We start from the raw sequence: 21,160 nt of genomic DNA on the forward strand, positions 1-21,160 counted from the left end.
AATCGCGGTGCTCGATTGCGAAATCGCCCTTACCGAGTACGTTCGTTCATCTCTAATCCTCACCCCTCTATAGTCTCTTTTGTGTGCCTCGGGGCATGACTATAGTGGATGCAGAGGATGCATTTGCATCCGGGCCCTGAAACACCAGGTGGTCCATTAAGGTCTCTCCCCTCCATATGAGGAGATTAGGACTACAAATTATAGTTGGGAGCTATGAAGGTATGTACACATGGTGGAATCCAACGCAGAATTTCTCGTGTGGATATCACCTTTAAAAGCCATAGCAAAAATTCCTAACTGAGCTGCGGATCCACAATTTAACTTTTTCAATAGTCAAATGCACATGTGGAATCCCCAATGCAGATTCTGCATGGAAGCAGTGAGAACATGCCTCTTCTTTTTTTTTTTGCACGTGAAAATCCGCGTACTGAAAAAAGGCACACCTTATACACTTTGGTGTGAATTCCTATTAAATTAAATGGGATGCAGATCTGCCGTGGAATTGGATACGGAATTGAGGTGGACTCTGCAGCAAATTCCATTGCAAATACCCGCCATGTGAGCGCACCCTAAAAACCGTGTCCACACGGGTGAGTTCGGTTTTGGGTCAGTGAGTAACTGACCGTCTTCTGTGTGATTTTAATGTGATTTTCAAGCACTTACTATGCATTTTTGCAATTTTCATGTACAATTTGCAGCCGTTTTTTACTTGTGTTTTTCACTACTCCGTAGTTCCCGGTTCTTCTTTCTCATGCGGTCCCCATAGTAATGTGCATTAAGAATGGATTGCATTCACATGCTCTCAGGGCATGCAAGTGCGATCCGTTTTTTTAAAATATTCCTATAGAAAATAATGGGCGACTCTTGAAGAAGAATCAAACAAAAATAAGACATGCAGCAGTTTTTTAAAATCTTGGACTATTAGTCTGTGTGAAAAATTGCATGCACGAATTAACCCATTCCAATGAATGGACTCTTTTTCCATATAATTCCTGTCCATCTTGGAGTTGGACAGAATTTGCACATGATAATCGCCTGTGTAAGTACAGTCTATAGGTGCAGAGGTTGTAGTTGCACCTCACCTTGCTGTTGAAGGCAGACCACAACAGATGTCACCTTAGAAGACAAAAGTCTTATCAATGGCACATGGTTGGTGGGGACCGTTAAAGATTTTCATTGGGGACCAGGTTTGTGGCACTGAACTTTCATGAAATGTCTCTGTGTGTCCCCGTAACCAACCCCTAAGATCCTTCACCATCCTTTACATTGGCAGCTATGAGGGCACTGTATTTGAAGAAAGTTGGGTGCATTACTGAACCATCGCACCCTAATATTTACTTCTGGACGCTCTTGGAGAGTTTTTTTGTTCCAGATCACACAACTTCCTGAAGTCCATGGAAGTTGCACAATCTACTTCTAGGTTTATTCTAATTCTGAGTTAATTTCAGCAGCATACTCTGGGGAAGACCCCATACCAAAAGTAGGCCTCTGTGTCTACTATACAACCAATATTTATCACAGCCCTACCATTGGCCAGGTGACCAAGCTACTGATTGCTCCTATGGAAGGCCATGAATTGATGCATGAGTGGTACACGGTCAAAACGCCCCTTAGCCATGCACCCCTGACTTACTGTCTTGGGGGAGGTTTGGAAACCATTGTCCCATCCCACGCATTGATTGAAGGTTGTATTGGAAGAGGTGGGGTTTGGTATTGGATACCTACACTTTGTAGAGCCAATGGCTTTTGCTAAGGCAAGCACACGGTTGTCCTATAATAAGTTTCTGCTATGTGATTATACTGTATTTGGATGCCAGTTTTTATCCCAATGTCTAAAACTTGGCCTGTAGTGTATTCAACATTCCACTTAGATATTGTCCAAAACACGTTTCATGTCCCATGTGTGTCTGCAGCCATAGAATCATCTTCTACATTACAGTGCGTGTAACTAGATCATAAGTATCTTGAGGACGAACCGATTTTTGGCAAAACTTGCAGGAAAATCAAATTTCCCATAATGCCTGCTGCAGAGATTAGCGTGCAGCCATGGTGCCTTGCTGATGTTAGCGAATGTGTCCTGCATCGTGCATATGGGCTGCAGTTACATTAGATGCCTGTATCACATGACCTAGCCATATATAACAGTGTAACCAGTGCCCATTTTACAGCTGAGTACAGGACAGAGAATCATGTTTATATGCCAATACAACACATAGTCTGTTATTAGAGATGGATATTCTGCAGAGGATATATTACTGCTGGTGTGAAAGTGTGTATACCAGGGTTATATTGGAGGGAACAGAGAAATAAGCTGCATCACGTTTATATACCTATATGGTAAAAAGAAAAACGTTTGGTACTGTGTTAGCCAGTAGAGCAAAATGTGATTGTTTGATGGAGCAGGAGGCCAGAAAGCCACTCTCTAGTTCTACCTAGAAAAGGTTGGCATACTGCGGTGCCATCACCGGAATGACCATGGGCAGTAAACTAATAAAATTCAATGAGATATTCAATACATTCCACCCCACTATAAACTTGACATTAGGCTTCTTGAATACTGAAATCAACTTTTTGGACACCACCATAAAAATTTTAAACAACTCAATACAGACATCCTTCTACCAAAAACCGAGTGATTGACCCACGTACCTCAGATGGGACAGCTTCCACCCAAACACATTAAAAAGTCCATCGTCTACAGCCAGGCCATCAGATGAAACCGGATCTGCTCCAACCCAACAGACAGAGAGGAACCTCTATACCATCTTAAAAGGACATTTTTAAATCAGGGCTACCATCCCACCCCATTTAATGATCAGATCACCAGAGCCACCAGGATACCCAGAAATCAACTACTCCAATACAAGGAGAAGGAAAGAAACAATCGTGTGCCTCTAGTAGTGACCTACAATCCACAGCTAGAGGTACTAAGGAAAACCACAAAGAGACTCCATCATACCCTACACAAGGATGACTGTCTGAAGACCATATGCCCGGATCCTCCCCTTCTGTGTTACAGGCAACCTCAAAGTCTGAGAAACTTTATAATCAGGAGTGCATTGCCCTTCAACACACAAAAAAGAACTTATCCCTGTAAGGTAAGGAGCTGTAAGACCTGCTCACATATACTGACTGCGGACGGGATACAGATCCCCAACACACAGCAGGACTATAAGATCCCGGGGACATTCACATGTTCCACGTCCGATCTTGTGTACCTGATCCGGTACAGAAAATGTCCTGTTGGGGGCTTTATGTTGGGAAACAGGGCAAAAACTGAAAGTAAGGTCTCACCACCATACAATTAAAGAAAGAATGATAAAATTACCTTTGGCTGAGCATTTTTCTAGTCACGGACACAACATAGTACACAAGAAAGTCACCATATTAAAAGGCAACTTCAGATATCCAAGTCATAGAAGAATTTGGGAGAACAAGTTTATAACCATCTTTGACACAGTCAATACAGACCTAAACATCTCAAAAGATTTCATGGTAGAGTGGAGCATATGAGAAATCTGGAGCAGAGATAACCAATTTAGAGACCACAAAACCTTCACATCCTCATCAGTGGACTATTTGGCCCTCTACTCATCCTGTTCTTGTATTGTTTTACGTGTAAATTAATCACACCATGTCTGCGCCTTTTTATGTATATGTGTGTGTATATATATATATATATATATATGTCCTAATTTGACTGAGGAAGAACCCTAAGTAGGTTTGAAAGCTCGCTGTAACATCATGTATTTTTGTAAGCCATTAAAAGATATCATATCTACAAGATTACTTAGTTTCTCTTACTGAGAACAATCACAAATATGCCTATACAACACGTGGTCACCAGTTAAAGGACCATGAAGAGGAGGTGGCAGATGTAGAGGTGCTTGACCCACATGAACAGACAGGGAGAATCATGATAGCAGCTTCCAGAGGCCGGAGGAAGATGTGGATGTTGCGGGGCAGCACCCTGCCAAGGCAGCAGGTATGATGTCACAGAAAAACAAAAGGGCTATACCGTCAGCTACTACTAGACACAGCAGCAGCAACATTAGGACCACAGCTAGGTCTGTTCACAGGACTTGTGCAGCCTGGGCATTCTTTGAAACCACACGTGGTGACAGAAGAGCGGTCATCTGTAAGATCTGCGGTAAGCGTGTAAAATGTGGCAAGAACGTAGACAACCTCAACACAACATGTATGAACAGTCACCTGAACTCCCACCAACTGCTATCTTGGAGAGCCCACCTAGGCCAGAGAGTCATTCTCATCTGCTTGCTCTTCACTACTGTAGCTGTCTCTTCCTTCTTGTTCACACTGTAGCATCTCAGCTCAGGGAAGCAGTTGTGTAGGGCAGTAGGATGTCTTCTTCAGGTCTCTCCTCTTCAACTGACAATTGGGCTACAGGCTTCAGAGCCAAGAGTGGGAAGCGGAAAGAAGAAGCTGAGTCACCACCATCACCACCACCTTCACCGACATTGAAAATTACTGCATATTCCAGAGTGTCCCAGGTCAGCAGCCGGCCCTCCGTCCCCCAGATATGGGAACATTAAAAAAATACTACGACAACCATCCATGAGCACAGAGCCTGAGCACAACCAATGTACCGCTGCCTGCAATGGAAATGCTGCCCTTCAGGCTTGTGGGCCTTCCGCAATGTGATGCAGATTACCATATGTGACAAAATCCCTCCTCCATACAGCGGTGCACATGGTTAACGCCAAATGCTGTCCTAAAACTCATATGTGTAAGGAAGCGCAGCCACATGGCCGAAGAGCTGTTGACGGCCCTGCAAGCCCAGGCTGACACGTGGCTGACCCTACACAATTTGAAGTAAGGCAAGGTTGTGTGTGATAATGGGGCCAATCTGCTGCCAGTCCTTTGCCTTGGCAATCTCTCACATGTTCCATGCCTGTTCCATGTGATGAACCTGGTAGTGCAGCGCTTCCTAAACAATTACCCAGGTTTATATCCAGTGCTGGAAAAGGCCAGAAAACTACCCACACTTTTGGCATTCACAACCAGCCTCCTCTCATCTGGCAGAGGTGCAGTGACAGTTCGGGCTACCACCCAGCTGTGCTATCTGTAACATGCCTACACAGGGGAATTCCACATTGCATCTATTGCAGAGACTAAGCCAGCAGCAGAAAGTGATAACGGAGGTCAAGATGGTGTATACCATTAGCCAACCCTGTATGAAGCTCAGTCACTTGTCGCCTGTGGAGTACCTGCAGATCAAAGACTTGTGCCCTTTTAGCTGGCTTTGAGGAAATAACAAAAATGGTCAGTTGTGTGGATGCACTGATCAGTATGACCATCCCGGTTGTCAGCCTGCTAGAACAGACATTACAGGTTTTCAGGGACAATGATGTGTTGTCTGGCCAATCCGACATTAATCAACACCGCAGGGAAAGTGGCTTTGGGCAAGAAATGGAGGCGTCTTCTCCAATACATTTCTCCATTCATGGCATGGGAGAAGTATAGAGGAGAAAGAAAAGGAGGAAAATAATATTGGTCCAGAGGCAGGGTAGGGGTCTATGCAACGTTTCTTCCATCCATCAAGCTCAAGGTACTGTTCCTGCTGCTGCTGGTGGTAGTGGTAGTGGTGGTGCTGCTGCTCTACTTCTTCTTCCGTCATGTTTCCTCCTCCTACTTCTCCCAAAAGAAAATACGGAGGTACAGCTCTCATTTTTCCATGAGGAGCACAAGCTCTCATCGTGCTATTGCTGCAGGTGGTTGTGGAACTCCTACTGCTCTACTTCTCTGACTTCTGCCATGTTTCCTCCTCCTCCTTCTCCCAAAACAAAAATTGTCTAAAGAACAAGAAACAGTTCTACAGCTTTTCCTTGGAGGTGGTCCGTGCTCGGCTGTTCTGTTCACCTGGTAGAATTGTCCTTTGTAAAATTTATGACATTGCTTTCAAAACAAGTAGCGCTCCTGCTGTCTTCTTTGTCATAATTTTTTGTAGATTACAGTTGTTCCTTGGAGTAAGCCCATGTTTGAGTGTTGTCTTCACCTAACCAAATTTCCTCTTTTAAAATAAGCCACCCACCTGCTGTCTTACTTGGTGCAATTTTCGGATCTAGGAGACCCTATGTAGGCTTTCTTTTGTTTTTAGTGACACCTCTGTGCTATTATTGACCCTTATACCACTATACACTATGTTGACTCATTTTTGGGGGGAGCACAATTAGTGTACAGAAGTGAATGTGTGAAAGCAGTATTCTAGTAGTTATATCCTTGTACATAGGGGTCAGTATTATAGTAGTTCTATTCCTGTACATAGGGGGCAGTATTATAGTAATTATAGTCTTGTATATAGGGGGCAGTATTATAGTAGTTATATTATTGTACATAAGAGGCAGTATTGTAATAGTTATATTCTTGTACATAAGGGGCAGTATTATAGTAGTTATATTCTTGTACATAAGAGGCAGTATCGTAGTAGTTATATCCTTGTACATAGGGGGCAGTATTGTAATAGTTATATTCTTGTACATAGGGGGCAGTATTATAGTAGTTCTATTCTTGTACATAGGGGGCAGTATTATAGTAATTATAGTCTTGTACATAGGGGGCAGTATTATAGTAGTTATATTCTTGTACATAAGAGGCAGTATTGCAATAGTTATATTCTTGTACATAGGAAGCAGTATTATAGTAGTTATATTCTTGTACATAGGGGGCAGTATTATAGTAGTTATATTCTTGTACATAAGAGGCAGTATTGTAGTAGTTATATCCTTGTACATAGGGGGCAGTATTATAGTAGTTCTATTCTTGTACATAGGGGGCAGTATTATAGTAGTTCTATTCTTGTACATAGGGGGCAGTATTATAGTAATTATAGTCTTGTACATAGGGGGCAGTATTATAGTATTTGTTTTCTTGTACATAAGAGGCAGTATTGTAGTAGTTATATTCTTGTACATAGGAGGCAGTATTATAGTAGTTATATTCTTGTACATAGGAGGCAGTATTATAGTAGTTATATTCTTTTAGATTATGGCCAGTTTTATAGTAGTTATATTCTTGTACATAGGAGGCAGTATTATAGTAGTTATATTCTTGTACATAGGAGGCAGCATTATAGTAGTTATATTCTTATACATGGGAGGCAGTATTATAGTAGTTGTATTCTCGTACATTGCAGGCAGTATTATAGTACTTATATTCTTGTACATAGGAGGCAGTATTATAGTAGTTATATTCTTGTACATAGGGGACAGTATTATAGTAGTTATATTCTTGTACATAGGGAGCTGTATTATAGTAGTTATATTCTTGTACATAGGAGGCAGTGTTATAGTAGTTATATTCTTGTACATAGGAGGCAGTATTATAGTAGTTATATTCTTGTACATAGGGGACAGTATTATAGTAGCTATATTCCTGTACATAGGAGGCAGTATTATAGTAGTTATATTCTTGTACATAGAGGGCAGTATTAGAGTAGTTATATTCTTGTACGTAGGAGCAGTATTATAGTAGTTATATTCTTGTACATATGGGGCAGTATTATAGTAGTTATATTCTTGTACATAGGAGCAGTATTATAGTAATTAAATTCCTGTACATAGGAAGCAGTATTATAGTAGTTATATTCTTGTACATAGGAGCAGTATTATAGTAGTTATATTCTTGTACATAGGAGCAGTATTATAGTAGTTATATTCTTGTACATAGGGGGCAGTATTATAGTAGTTATATTCTTGTACATAGGGGGTAGTATTATAGTAGTTATATTCTTGTACATAGGGGGCAGTATTATAGTAATTATATTCTTGTACATAGGGGGCGGTATTATAGTAGTTATATTCTTGTACATAGAGGGCAGTATTACAGTAGTTATATTCTTGTACATAGAGGGCAGTATTATAGTAGTTATATTCTTGTACATAGGAGCAGTATTATAGTAGTTATATTCTTGTACATAGGAGGCAGTATTATAGTAGTTATATTCTTGTACACAGGGGGCAGTATTATAGTAGTTATATTCTTGTACATAGGGGCAATATTATAGTAGTTATATTCTTGTACATAGGGGGCAGTATTATAGTAGTTATATTCTTGTACATAGGAGCAGTATTATAGTAGTTATATTCTTGTACATAGGGGGCAGTATTATAGTAGTTATATTCTTGTACATAGGAGGCAGTATTATAGTAGTTATATTCTTGTACATAGAGGGCAGTATTATAGTAGTTTTATTATTTTACATTAGGGGAAGTATTAGGATCCTTTTACATCTCAGCACTCACTAGAGGTGATTCATGGTCAAGATTCGTACTGATGGTACGGGTTTCGGCAATTTTTTTAAAATTTGGAAATACTGTGGGACTTGCCGTTAGATTTGGCACAGTGAAAATTATGCAGCATTTCCTCTACATACAAGCATATCCTTATATTAGTTGTAGTCTTGTAGATTGAGGTAAGTATAATCATTTTCAGTGTCTAATGCTAAGTGTGATGTAAAGCAGAATACATTCTCTGTAATTAGAAATATGTGTAGCAGGTAATGCTATGCCAGCAGTCCAACAGATGAATGTCACGCTCTTCAACTCAATAGTAGGATATTATTGTTGTTAACAGGCTTCCCTCGCTAGATAAAGACCAGATGGTCCGTCTCAACTGACTTTTTATTTCCTCTTCACTTCAAAGTAATTTCTTTTCTTACACACTCACTTAACAAAAATTTACAGATCAGCATTCGCCTGATCATGCGATCAAGTCCTGACAACCCAAGCCTGCACTTTCTGTATTAAGGAGCAATTCCACTGCCAATTAAACTAAATATATGAGGAATTTTTTCAAATGGATCTCCTGGGACAAAATGGATTATTATAGGTCATCAATATCCTGGAGACCCCTTTAAATGCTCTCCAATTCTCTTACTAGAAGCTCATGGTCCCTAATGTAATTATGTGACATACTGTATAAAATACTGATGTCTTTTTTGTGGTAGTTGGGGTTTTAGGGTACCTTATGAATCCAGGGCCCATCTGCCACTGATACAGCTACACCGCCTATAGCAATTTCACTCTGTTTAGCCATCTTGGACCTCCACCTTTGTACTGGAGCTTTCAATTTTGTTTCAGAATTTCCAGCACCAATAGCCATTGGAGTCATATAGGTCGTTAAAAATTGCTTCTGTAACAATGTCGGGTAGGCATTTGAGTGAGGACTACATTATTTTTTTATGGATCCAATCTTATGTACTGCTATTATTTCCAGGTCATGGGGCATAGTAATAGGGAATGCAGGGGTGGCAGTCACTACCGGGCCCTGGAGCCTTTGGTGGCCCAAAGGCTCTTCCATTCCATCAGTATTATAAATACTACATGGCGGGTAAGGGGCCCTATTACAGATTTTGCATCAGGACCCGAGAGCTTCTAGTTCCATAGAGTAATGGTTGGAGAATATAGTGAGTGGGCTCTTCCTGATGATGTCAGAGCTATGCAGTTTACTGCGGACAAACTGCAGCTGCATCCCCCTCCTCTCCTCTCCTACCGATCTTGTATTTACTGTTTTTGTCCACACAGAGTTTTTGGTAACTGGGGAAGTTTTAACATTGCCATCTCTGTTGTGTTGATTCATTTTATGTCCTGATATTTGGTACAAATAAGGACCTCCTAATCATCCTTCATTGTTTCCTACAGATGGCATCGAATTGGACTTAGCATAGAAGGAAAAAATATCACCATGGTTGTTGACTGTGAGAAGAAGCAGACCCATTACCTGGACCGTGGGAATAATGCCATCATTAGCACAGATGGCGTCACCCTGTTTGGGACACGATTACTTGACGAGGAAGTCTTCGAGGTAAGTCTTGAGAACAAGCAACCCATTACCATGAAGGTCTCCTTACTACTATATCTTGCAAATGTGATGCCTGTGCAAGGGATTTAGAGATTTGTATCAGAAAAAAGGAACATTGACCTCTATATATTGAAAAATTCATTCATTATGTAGCGATCCCCCAGTAGATAGAAGTCAACAAGTCTTACCTTGGTTAAATATTTCTTTCTATCTGAAACTCTCAGCCTATTTTTCAGCAGATGGTCACTTGATCTCAATTCTGACCAGCTCAGGTTGGGGTTATGAAGTCTGAAACTTGTCAATTTCCAAGTTTATGTTATGCTATTACATGGACCCTACCACAAAAAAACACCTAGATGGGGACACAGACACTCGTGTCACAGCTACTAACGATGATCACACAGCTTCTGTCGCACAGTTATAATAGAGGAGATTACAGCTCCTGACTGTATACTTATGCTCTGTAGCTTATTTAGGTGTATATGGAAGATAATGATAAGTAAATTGACTACCCAACAAGCAAACATGCCTCTAGCTGATGCTGTGCTGATGGGATAGATGTAAAACTGAAAGTAAAAACTCACTCTTAGAGTGGTTCCTGATAAGTATCAGACAAGTGGCTACACTGTATGGAAGTGGTTGCAATACACAGAGGAGACCTCCAGTGTGTGACAGGCAATCACATGAGGGGGAGTGCGGTGGGGGGGATATATATTTTTGCCGGAGAGGCCCTTTGATGCTTCTGCAGTGCCTAAACGGCTTTTTATTTTCTATTGAATGCTATCAGGATATAAATGATGGGGGGGTTGTAATTTGTTTGGTCAATAGTTAGAAAACTCGTTGCCCAACAATAATCATGGATCTTAAAGGGGTTTTCCAGCTATTAAAGATTGTTGGTTGACCTATCCACTTGATAGGTTATTAATAGTGGATCGGTGGGGAACCTCCACCCAGAACCCTGGCCAATCAGCTGTTTACTTAGCTGCTGGTGCAGCGTCCGAGGAGCGGGCCCACAGCCCAGGAGATAGTGGAGTAGATAAAGGCCTTGTCAGGGGGCTCTACCATCTCCTCCCCTGGGGGTAACACAGGACCCAACCACGTTACTGCTGGGGGAGTTTCACAGGGAAAATCCAATCCGCGGTTTTCCTTAGTGGTTCTTGTTGTCACCGTGACGACACCGCTCCGTCCTCTGCGGTGAATTCCCAAAGTTAGAATAACAGAGTCCACACACAGGGATAACTTTCGAAGCAAAACTGGGAACAGTCGAAAGAGCTCGTTTACTAGAATGAATTACTGAACAGTCCATGAACGTTACATCAGCCAGAAAACCACCGGTGCCATACAGGATAGTGGTGTGACAAGGAGGATTCTCAGGATGACAAAAGAAGCCACAGTCCCAGTTATCTGTGGGGTTCTGCTCCCAGCGACTCTCTTCACTCACTCCAGCTCTCTACCAGTACACACTCACATTGGAAGTTGCACTCAGCGTGGCGTGGCTGTTCCTCTCTCACTCTCAACCTTTGTCAAACACGGAGGCCTCCTGGGTGAAGTTGGCCCAGGGCAGACATCAGGACATCGCTTAGCCTCCTCCATCTTGGGGGCCTCCTAACACGAGGCACGGTTTCTCCTACTCACTAAAAGTTTCTCTCTTCTCAAGATTCCTTTCAAACTCACTTAGACTAACTTAGACTCTCCCAGACTGACTTTCATAGCATCCTTGCAAACACATATATAAAACATGATCACGAGACTAGAAACTCACAACACTGAAATATACATTTCTCAGACATTAACCCATTCAGTGCTGCAAAAGTGCAATACACATCAAATGCATACACATTGAAGACATTGACAACACTAGCTTATCTATAGTGGGTTGCACCAGGGCCCAGGAGCCTTAGGGGGCCTATAAGGCCTCTCTTCTCCATATGGGCAGCCCAGTACTATGAATAAAGCATTATAGTTGGGGGCCCTGGTACAGGTTTTGCATTGGGGCCCAGGAGCTTCAGGTTACGCCTCTGACTGACAATACAATTGCACAAGACAAACACATTCAAGCTTATGCAGGGGCCCCGCTAACTCTGGGCCACTACACTGGCACCATGTATGGTGCAATAAGCAGGCAGCACCTGCAGTACCACCGTATTGTAGATCAGTAGATCAACTAATGACGACCCATCCTGATGATATCCTGTAATCAGTGGGAGCTGCAGTGCTGCATCACCGAAGCAGGGACTAACTAGGTCAGTGCTTACTTTTTTATGTTTTAGCTTATTTGCAGGACTTTTTATTTGGATCACACCTTTAAGAATGCTAGATAAAGCTTCATTTACCATCGCGCACATTAGTTTGCTTTTGACGAGATCAAAGGCTAGAGAGGCTGATTTCCAGGAACGAGCGATAGTAATATTGGTTGCCAAGAAAATAAAAGAAGTAACGGAGTGGGTGTGGGAAGGTATTTGTGGAATGCCTTCATTAAGGAGAGCCTGAGCAGGATCTTTCTTTAGCATGATGGAATAGATAAAGTTGTAGACACAGAACCAAAGTCTTTAAAGTTTAGGGAAAGCCCACCAAATGTGAGACAACGATCCTTCTGAGGGGCATCCGTGGAAACAGCTCAGAAACACATGAGAAAAAGTTGTGTGTATTCTCGAGGGAACCATATAGCATCTCATGAGGACTTTAGCATTTGCTTCCATAAGAAACACATTAAAGGGGTTGTCTTGCTCTAAATGATTTACGACTATCCTCCAGAGAGATCATCAATAGCTGATCTCAAGCAAGATAAAACAAAAGGGTAGGGCACAGCGCCCGCACCTATGGTACAGAGGGGGAACTGCCACAGTCAGCTCATCGGTGCTCACTTAACACAAACGCTTGTTTTGCTATTGTGTTGGTGTTATGAGCTTGGTTCTTTGGCTGTATTCATGTTGTGAGCTTGGTTCTGGTATTGTATCTATATACTGAGGTTGATTCATGCTGTATCTATGTTATGTTTGTTTCTGGTGCTGTATATATGTACTGAGCTTGGTGCTAGTGCTATATTTATGTTATGATCATGGTTCTGGTGCTGTGCTTATGTTTTTAGCTTGGTTCTGTTGCTATATTTAGGTAGTGAGTTTGGTTACTGTGCCGTATTTATGTAATCAGCTTGTTTCTGGTACTGTATTTCTGTACTGATCTTCTTTCTGGGGCTGTATTTATGTTATGAGCTCGTTCCTGGAACAGTATTTATTCACTGAGCTGTTTTGGTGTGGCTATGCTGCTATCTAGCTGCGTTATGCACAAGCAGAATACAGGCAGACTGCCTATCAGTACAATTTATGTTGTTTTTTTCTTATCATGGACGGGGTGTGAAAAATGTTATTTGCACAGGTGGTCTTCTAACAACGCATACTTCCCAAATTAACAAGTAAGGTGTGTGTGATCCATGTTACAGCAATTTTTCTAAGCCCCGCCCACAACCAGCCCCTCCCCCTAGCAACAGCCAGTTCCCACCCCTAACCATGCCAAATCTGCCAGAAGGAGGTGTTTTTATTTAGGGTGGGGCTCAAAATGTTAACACGTTTCCTACCTGGGTGATTAAATTATGCATGCAAAATACTTATGATGCAGCACTCCGCATAAAGGTATCCCTAAACTAATAGTCTAATCAAACAATTACAATACTCCAAACATGTATTATTGTAATCATTAATAGTAATACAGTTCTTTACTATAGATGAGCGAGTATACTCGCTAAAGGCAATTGCTTGAGTGAGCTTTGCCTTTAGCGAGTATCTCCCCCGCTCGAGACTGCAGGTTCGGGTGCCGGCAGCAGGCACGGAGCTGCCCCCCCCCCGCTCCCTCCCGCTGACAGCTGCTACTCACCGCTCCCCCGCGCTGGCACCCGAACCTGCAGTCTCGAGCGGGGGAGATACTCGCTAAAGGCAATGCTCGCTCGAGTAATTGCCTTTAGCGAGTATACTCACTCATCTCTATTCTTTACATAAATACAAAACTAACATCATAACATAAGTACAGCATCAGAACCAAGCTCAGTACATAAATACAGCAGCAGAACTAAGCTCAGAACATAAATATAGCACCGGAACCAAGCTCAGTGCATAAATACAGCACCAGAACTAAGCTTAGTACATAGATACAATAGCAGAACCAAGATCATAACAAATACAGCACCAGAACTAAGCTCAGACCATAAATATAGCACCAGAACCAAGATCAATAAAGGTATAAATTGTAAAGTCAAGTCAGCCATTGCTATTAAGATTTGTACTACCTGGTATGATCTGTATGATGGGTCTTGTCAGTTCACAAACAAGAATGCTACTACTAATCATTAAGCCCCATTTACAGGCAACGATTATCGCTCAAAATTTGATCAAACTATGTTTTTTGTGCGATAATCGTTTCGTGTAAATGCTACCATCGTTTGCTTTTCGATGATTTTATGTTGAGTTTAAAATCCATTGTTCGTCTGGGCAGCTGACAGCAGGGACCGCAAACTGTAATTCTCCACAGGAGCGCTAACAACACTGTATTCAGCTGCAGTTCCCTGGCAGAACAAAGGGCCTGTATGCAGATAACAGACCACCTGCTGTAATCCGCATACAGCTCAGGGAGGCTCATTTACATGCAAATGAAGGTAATAAGCTGCTAATGGGCATTAGTGCCCATTAGCAGCTTATGCAAAATGATTGCTCAAACTGTCAGTCTCCCTATCTTCTGAACAAATTTTGAGCGATCATCTTTGCGTGTTAATGGGGCTTAACTCTACTGACCATACTGTGACTACCTGACTGATCAGAGGAAGCCAGTGGCAGAATAAACAGCAATATTCTGACATGTGACTTATACGTGACATCGTCTCTAATTAGCATTGTGGTTTTCTTCTCCATTCAGTCCAGACTGACATGACAGTTTCTCCTGGACCCAACTTGTCTCTTCAGAGGTTGCCACACAGATGTCTTTGGCTTGAAAACAGTGAGCGATATCGCCAAAAGAAAGAACATGCTGCGATTTGTTTTCTACATCGCTTCGCAACATGGTGCCATGAAGGAAAACATTGCAGATGTGAATGAATGGGTTTCATATTTGTGAGAGATTTATGCATCTCGTAATGCACAAATCACACACGAATTTATCGCCAGTGTGAAGGCGCCTTTACTTGATTGGCAGGGATCTCAAGCGGTGGATCCATGTCGGTCATCTATAGAATTTTATTTTTTTAAATCCTGGAATACCCCTTTAACAGAGAAATTACAAGAGGAGAATATAAGAGGTGGAACTACAAGTCCCAGCATGTCCATGTTGTTATGTGATATTACCCAAGTCTATGATCCCATTCTGGCAGACTTTGTGCCATTTTGATATTACAGGATGGCCATTCATGTGAATAAAAGTCCTGTAATACCACATTTACACTTTTTTTGGCTGCTGCAGGGAAAATGTGTGCCTGGCTGCAGCTCCCCCCAGCAAAGTCAGCTGATTGCTCAGGGTTCCCCAAAGTGGGGCATGGTATGATCAGCTGTTCCCCCAGGCTTCATATTCTGGTAGGAGTTGTACATGTCCCCTTTAAAGGGGAAGTCAAAAATACAATGATGTCATCTGCAAAAAAAAAAAGCACCCATATATTTCCGTTGACTTATTGTGGCCCCTTTTATACCAGACCGGGATCCCAACCAAATTCCCAGGGCTTGTATAGGCAGTATATATTTTGAGTCTCTGTGGATTAGGGGTGATGACTGTACCCATACCAGAACATTATGGGAACATCCTATAGCCAATGTCTTGCAGGATTTCTATATATGAGGTTAATATGCCTCCGCGCTGGAGCAGGATCCATGAGAATCTGACTCACGGCTACTTATGAGAATGGGAACATTTTGTGGTCAGCAGTTTTGGTAGGACACAATCTTCCGCAGTGTTACGTACGACTGCGTCCCCTGTGACATCCAGTAATGCAGAACGAGCTTACTTGTTTCCCATGTATGTTATGTTGTGTTGCAGACAATTCAGGGAGCGGGCGGGTGTCTCACTGGGGAAAAGCGTGGGATGGGAATTACTATGGACATCTGCCTGGACTCATCTCGTTAGGATGGAGAAGGAGGGAGAGGAATGAGTGAGAGGAGATGTGATTCCGGGGATAGTCCAGCGCTACACGGCATCACTCATCCGCCATTACAGAAGTAACGGTAATGTGAGATGAAGGGATCCGCCACATTATGGAGCAGATTAGGGAACCTTTCACATGGGTGGAATTATTCAGCCTGGATCCGCCGCAAGATGCTGCTTCATCTGTAGCTGCGGAATTTCGCACCAAAACCTGCAGGTCTAACCGCAGATGATGATCAAGAGTTGCAGGTAGATTTAAGACATTTTCAATTCTGCATCAAAATACGCAGCTAGCCTTGCAGAGTTTAGTGCAGAATTTACCAAGTATTGCAGTGGACATTGCAGGCCAATTCCACCCTTGCTATCCTGCTGAAGGCCTCATGTCCACTAGGAAATTCGGGCTCACCGCGGATTCTCCATGCAGAATCCCGCAGCGGGTCCCTCCTTTCCCGCGGACATGAGGCCTGAAAACTGATTTTACTCACCTGTCCGGACGCTGCGGGTTCCTGTCCGTCACGGCCGGATCTTCTTTCCTTCTGACCGGCAGATGTGCTCGGCACGCTGACAGCGAGCCGCGCGCATGCGCCGTGCACTCTTTTTTTTCTTTGAACTCCTGCTCTCCCGCACACCCATGGCAGAGCGGAAATTCAGCTGTAGGTGTGCCGCGGATTCCTAAAGGCTTCCGTAGGCTTCAATGGAAGCCTGCGGGAGCCGTCAATATGGGAAACCCGCAGAAAATGGAGCATGCTGCAGGTGTTTTCCCGCACATGCGATCCGCGTGGTCTGCGCATGCGCAGAAGACCTGTGCGGCGCAAGCACGCCGGAGCGGCCCCTTCAACGGGACAGAAGAGGCAGACTGCGCAAGCACGTCTAATCGAGGCAGAAGAAGGCTTCGGTCGGCGCCATGGAGACGGGGACGCCAACACCAGGGGGGTAAGTATATAACTTCTGTATGGCCAATATTTAATGCACGATGTATATTACAAAGTGCATTTATATGGCCATACAGAAGTGTTTAACTTCACTTGCTTTTGCGGGACAACTCCTTTAAGTCTCACTCAATATAAGCCCTAATATTCAATTAATTTACAGTTCCACAGTCTTACAAATATATAGTACACCTTGACATTCCTAAAAGAATATGCACTGAGTGGAAAGTTTATTACACCCATCTTGTAATGCATTGGGCCCTTCTTGGCCTTCTGAAGCTTAGCAATTCATCATAGTGTCCATCCACTAGTATCAGAGAACCCAGGATGAGCCAAAAAACATTCCCCAGACCATTACTCCACCTCCACCAGCCTGACGGGAAGGGTTCATCAATTCATGCTGCCTGCACCAAATTCTGCCCTTCCATCAGCACGGTGCTACAGAAATCTGGATTCGTCTGACCAGATGATGTTTTTCGGCTACCCCCTGGAGTCTGGCCTTTCTTTCTCTTAGATATAAAGATATTGGAACTGGTCGAAAGCTATTATAGCCCATCCGTTCTAAGGAATGATAAGTTGTGCATTCTTACACGTTAGTTGGAGTATCAGCATTGTACTAATCTGCAATTTGTTTGACTGAGCAATGCCTGTTCATCAGAATGATTCCTGACGTCCTCCTGTGACCCCTTTTGGCAAGAGTTGTTTCCATCTCCAGGATCCTCTTTTCTTGGCTGTTTTTCCTGGATCACGCCATTTTCAGTATACTCTCTGCACTGTTGTATCAGAAAACTCAACAATACTAGTCCTGGCTAGTCTAGCACCGATGACTGGCCTTGTTAGAAGTTGTCTCAGATTGCTGGATTTTCCCATCTAATGTAGCTTCACACTGAAACTGATCTACAGAAAACTTGTCTCATGATTTTATGCTACAGTTGATGTTCACGGCTCTAATTTCCATACAGGGAAGCTCCAATTGTGAAAGGACCAGAAGTGTAGCTCCACAGTCCTACTATGGGATTAGCACTCAACAGCCAATCAGCAGTCAATTATTCCTGGAGTACAGAGTCTCTATATCATTGATGGTAAAGCACAGGCAATCTGATCGCTCCGTACCTCCTCAGTAGGTAAAGACTCAGAATAGATAAGAGATAGCGTTACAATAAACACCATTCCTGGAAAAATTGCTTACTTGGAAATGCCCTGATAAAGCGCCTGTGTTGGCGCCAAACCAGATCTTCACTTTAAGTGTATTAAGTATCCTGTAATCCCCCATGCAGGCTGGATATAGATAGGACTTAAAGTCTTCCCAGTGTTTATTTCTGAATCTTGTGCCAAGATAAATATTTTTCTACTTGTCATCTCCGATAATATCAGAAATCCCTCATTTTGCTGATAATAAATGATAGCAGGAAGTAGAAAGCACAGCAGAAATGATTATAGACAGGATCCTCTCTTTGTCTTCTGGTGACCATATGAATACTGTTTGTCTTCTGTTGGGGTCTTCAGGCGTCTCAATATCAAGTTCGTGATTTCTGTGATTGCTTCCATCCATCTTGTTGCCAGACATCCTCTCCTTATTTTCTGTATTTGCCAACTTTTTAGAAGAGTTTGTCATAAATAAACTTTTCAATAAAAATCTAATGTTTATAAAAAAGAAAAAGAAAGAAGTGACATCAAGGATATTCCAGGAAGTCACGTATTAAGCGGTGTGTCATATGCCCCACCCATTCATATAATACACAAACCAACTTAGGGTGCTTGAATCACAAATAGTGCATATAGCATCACAGTAGTAAATTAAAGGGATTGTCCGGTCACCGAACAACATTGCCCTTATATCACAGACTGTGTTAAAATAACAAAAAGAGCTGTACTTATCCGTCCTCTGCTGCAGAGATCCAGTGGTATACCTCTGCCGTCCTCCTGGTGTTTGTTGTGGAAGATGATATCACAGGAAGTCACCTGACAGTTTCAGCCTATTAGAGGCTGCAGTGTGACTGTTCTGAACTCCTGGCATCTTGGCACCCAGTATGTGAGCGCTTACGCCAGGAGTAACTTCCTATGACATCATCTCCACAACTAATACTGGGAGGACTGTGGGGCTACAAGGCTGGATACCCAAGGCAGAGATGGGGTTAGCACAGTTTGTGATATAGGGGCAATGTTGTTCAATAACCCGACAACCCCTTTAATACACCTCCTAAACTAATACAGACCCATCAAATAAATATATTTGCCCCAAACTGGACACCCAAAAGAAATACAAACCCTTAAAAAATACAGACTTCAGACAAGACCTCTTAAAGGGGTTGTCCAGGTGTGATATGATATTTTAATACTGGATCCCAATCAGTTAAAACAATAATAGCAGCAGTACTTACCTGTCCTCTCCCCCAGAAATCAGCGCTACAGACCCACATTCCTTCTTGTTTTGTTTAGGAATGGCTACCACCTGGCCACTGCAGCCAATCAGAGGCCACAGCAGTCAGGTGCCGTTCTCCTGGCATCATGGCCCACAGGATCTGAGGGGTTATGTTAAGAGAACAGCACATGACTGCTGTAGTCTCTGATTGGCTGAAGTGGTCAGGTGATAGCTAATCCTAAACAAAGCCCGGTAGGACCGTGGAACTGCAGCACTGGTGTTCGATGGGGAAGAGGTCAGGTAATTACTGCTACTTTTATTGTTTAAACAGATTGTGATCTAGCTTCAAAGATCTGTAAAAAAAAATCCTATCACATCCAGACAACCCATATAACTAATACAGACTCCAGAATAGACTCCCTAAAAAAATACATATCCCAGAGCGGACTTTGCAGATAGAAGTGTCTGGTAATGGAGGAGTAGAAGCGGAACATAGAGAGGTGAGTAGGACATGGGGCACTCAGGAGACTTGCTTGCTCTTCCATAAGTCCAGAAGCTCTCTCATTTTGTCAAAGCCTCCTGGACATTCTAGGGTAGTGGGCAAACATAACTAGAGGGACCTGATGACTAAATTGGCACTTGAAAGTCTAAGAAATCTGTGGGCTTCAACCTTAAACCTTCTTAGAAAAGTCTTTGATCAGTGTTGGTGGCTAGTAGACCTATCCAGGAGATGAGGTTGTACCACAAGTAGGGAGGCATAACCATGGTAAGAGTGTGAAGGCCATGGTGGGAAATAGTGAAATTCCTGGAGAACGCCTTAAATACAAAGATAGGAAGACATAACCAAAGACATTGCCTAAAGGATGCATAGACCTTCTTTTGCAGTGGATCCAGGGTGGTTGAAGAACAACCTACTTGTAAAGTGTCCAAAATAAGATATCCTGTAGCTTCAGTCTGGTCATTTGGGCTTCCCGGGCATACAGCTTTATTGTTTGTTTTCCTTGACGTCTATGATCTTCTCAAGAATCTTTCCGGGTCAAAGTTCTTAATACTTTTACTGTTCTGTTCTTCATTGTCTAGTCCATAAAAAAGTAGAGGAGGTCGCATTACCCCTGACAACTCTGGATGATGCTCTTTTAAAGACAAAATCATTACATTTCTACGTGTTTGATCCTTCTATCCAGTGCCAGAAGCAATAGTACTTCTGGACTGCCGGATACTCCATACTGTGATTAAAAGGAGATTCTCTTATAAAACTCTTAGCTATCAGTCGGGGGGAGATACAACATCTATTTACAGTCCCATGATGGCCTCATGTCCCAGTGGGCGATTGGCAGATCATATTGAGCACTGTCCCTTTAAGGATTGATCCTCCACCTACAATTGTGTCTATCACTTGGTAATTGCTTTCACTATAGTGACTTATTACTTCCTATTATACTAAATAAATCTCCGATCTGCTATCTTCCTGTATCTGATTCCTCTTATGAACTGTTGATACTGGCAGAAGCATGTTCTGGCTGGTTTCCTAAAAATCCGTAAAATCTCTCGTGGTCCGGGGTGAAAGCTCCAGCTGGCCGGGGAAGGAGAGGCGCTCTTTTCAGAAATTATTGTATTCTGCTTATAGGAGAAGTAGGGTCTTGTATTCAAGAGAATAGTAATAATGTGCTGCAGATATGAAGGTGCTCTTACTTTGGGCTTATACATCATATACTGTTCTGTAGTGGAATTATATGGTATGTCCTAAAATTACATTGATGTTAGGTCCAAGGGGGTATCAGACAAATATACATGTAGTCATGCATACCGGTAGTTATATACAATACATACAAACATACACATATACAGACAGACATACACTTACATATCAACACACTGCTACATACGTACATGGATACAGTGATACATACTTATTCATACACCTATATATTCATAC

At 42.5% G+C, this 21,160-nt stretch overlaps 1 protein-coding gene across 2 annotated transcripts in view; it reads left to right on the top strand.

Moving 5' to 3' along the window:
• Positions 1-21,160, top strand: part of COL5A3 (collagen type V alpha 3 chain) — a 187,783-nt gene that overhangs the window by 54,559 nt on the left and 112,064 nt on the right. For both annotated transcript variants that reach the window (XM_066593557.1, XM_066593558.1), the window contains exon 4: positions 9,660-9,822. In XM_066593557.1, the coding sequence (XP_066449654.1) occupies positions 9,660-9,822 (163 nt within the window). The remainder of the gene's footprint in view (positions 1-9,659; positions 9,823-21,160) is intronic.

Source organism: Eleutherodactylus coqui, chromosome 2, assembly GCF_035609145.1.
Source record: "Eleutherodactylus coqui strain aEleCoq1 chromosome 2, aEleCoq1.hap1, whole genome shotgun sequence".
NCBI classification, from domain to species: Eukaryota; Metazoa; Chordata; class Amphibia; order Anura; family Eleutherodactylidae; genus Eleutherodactylus; species Eleutherodactylus coqui.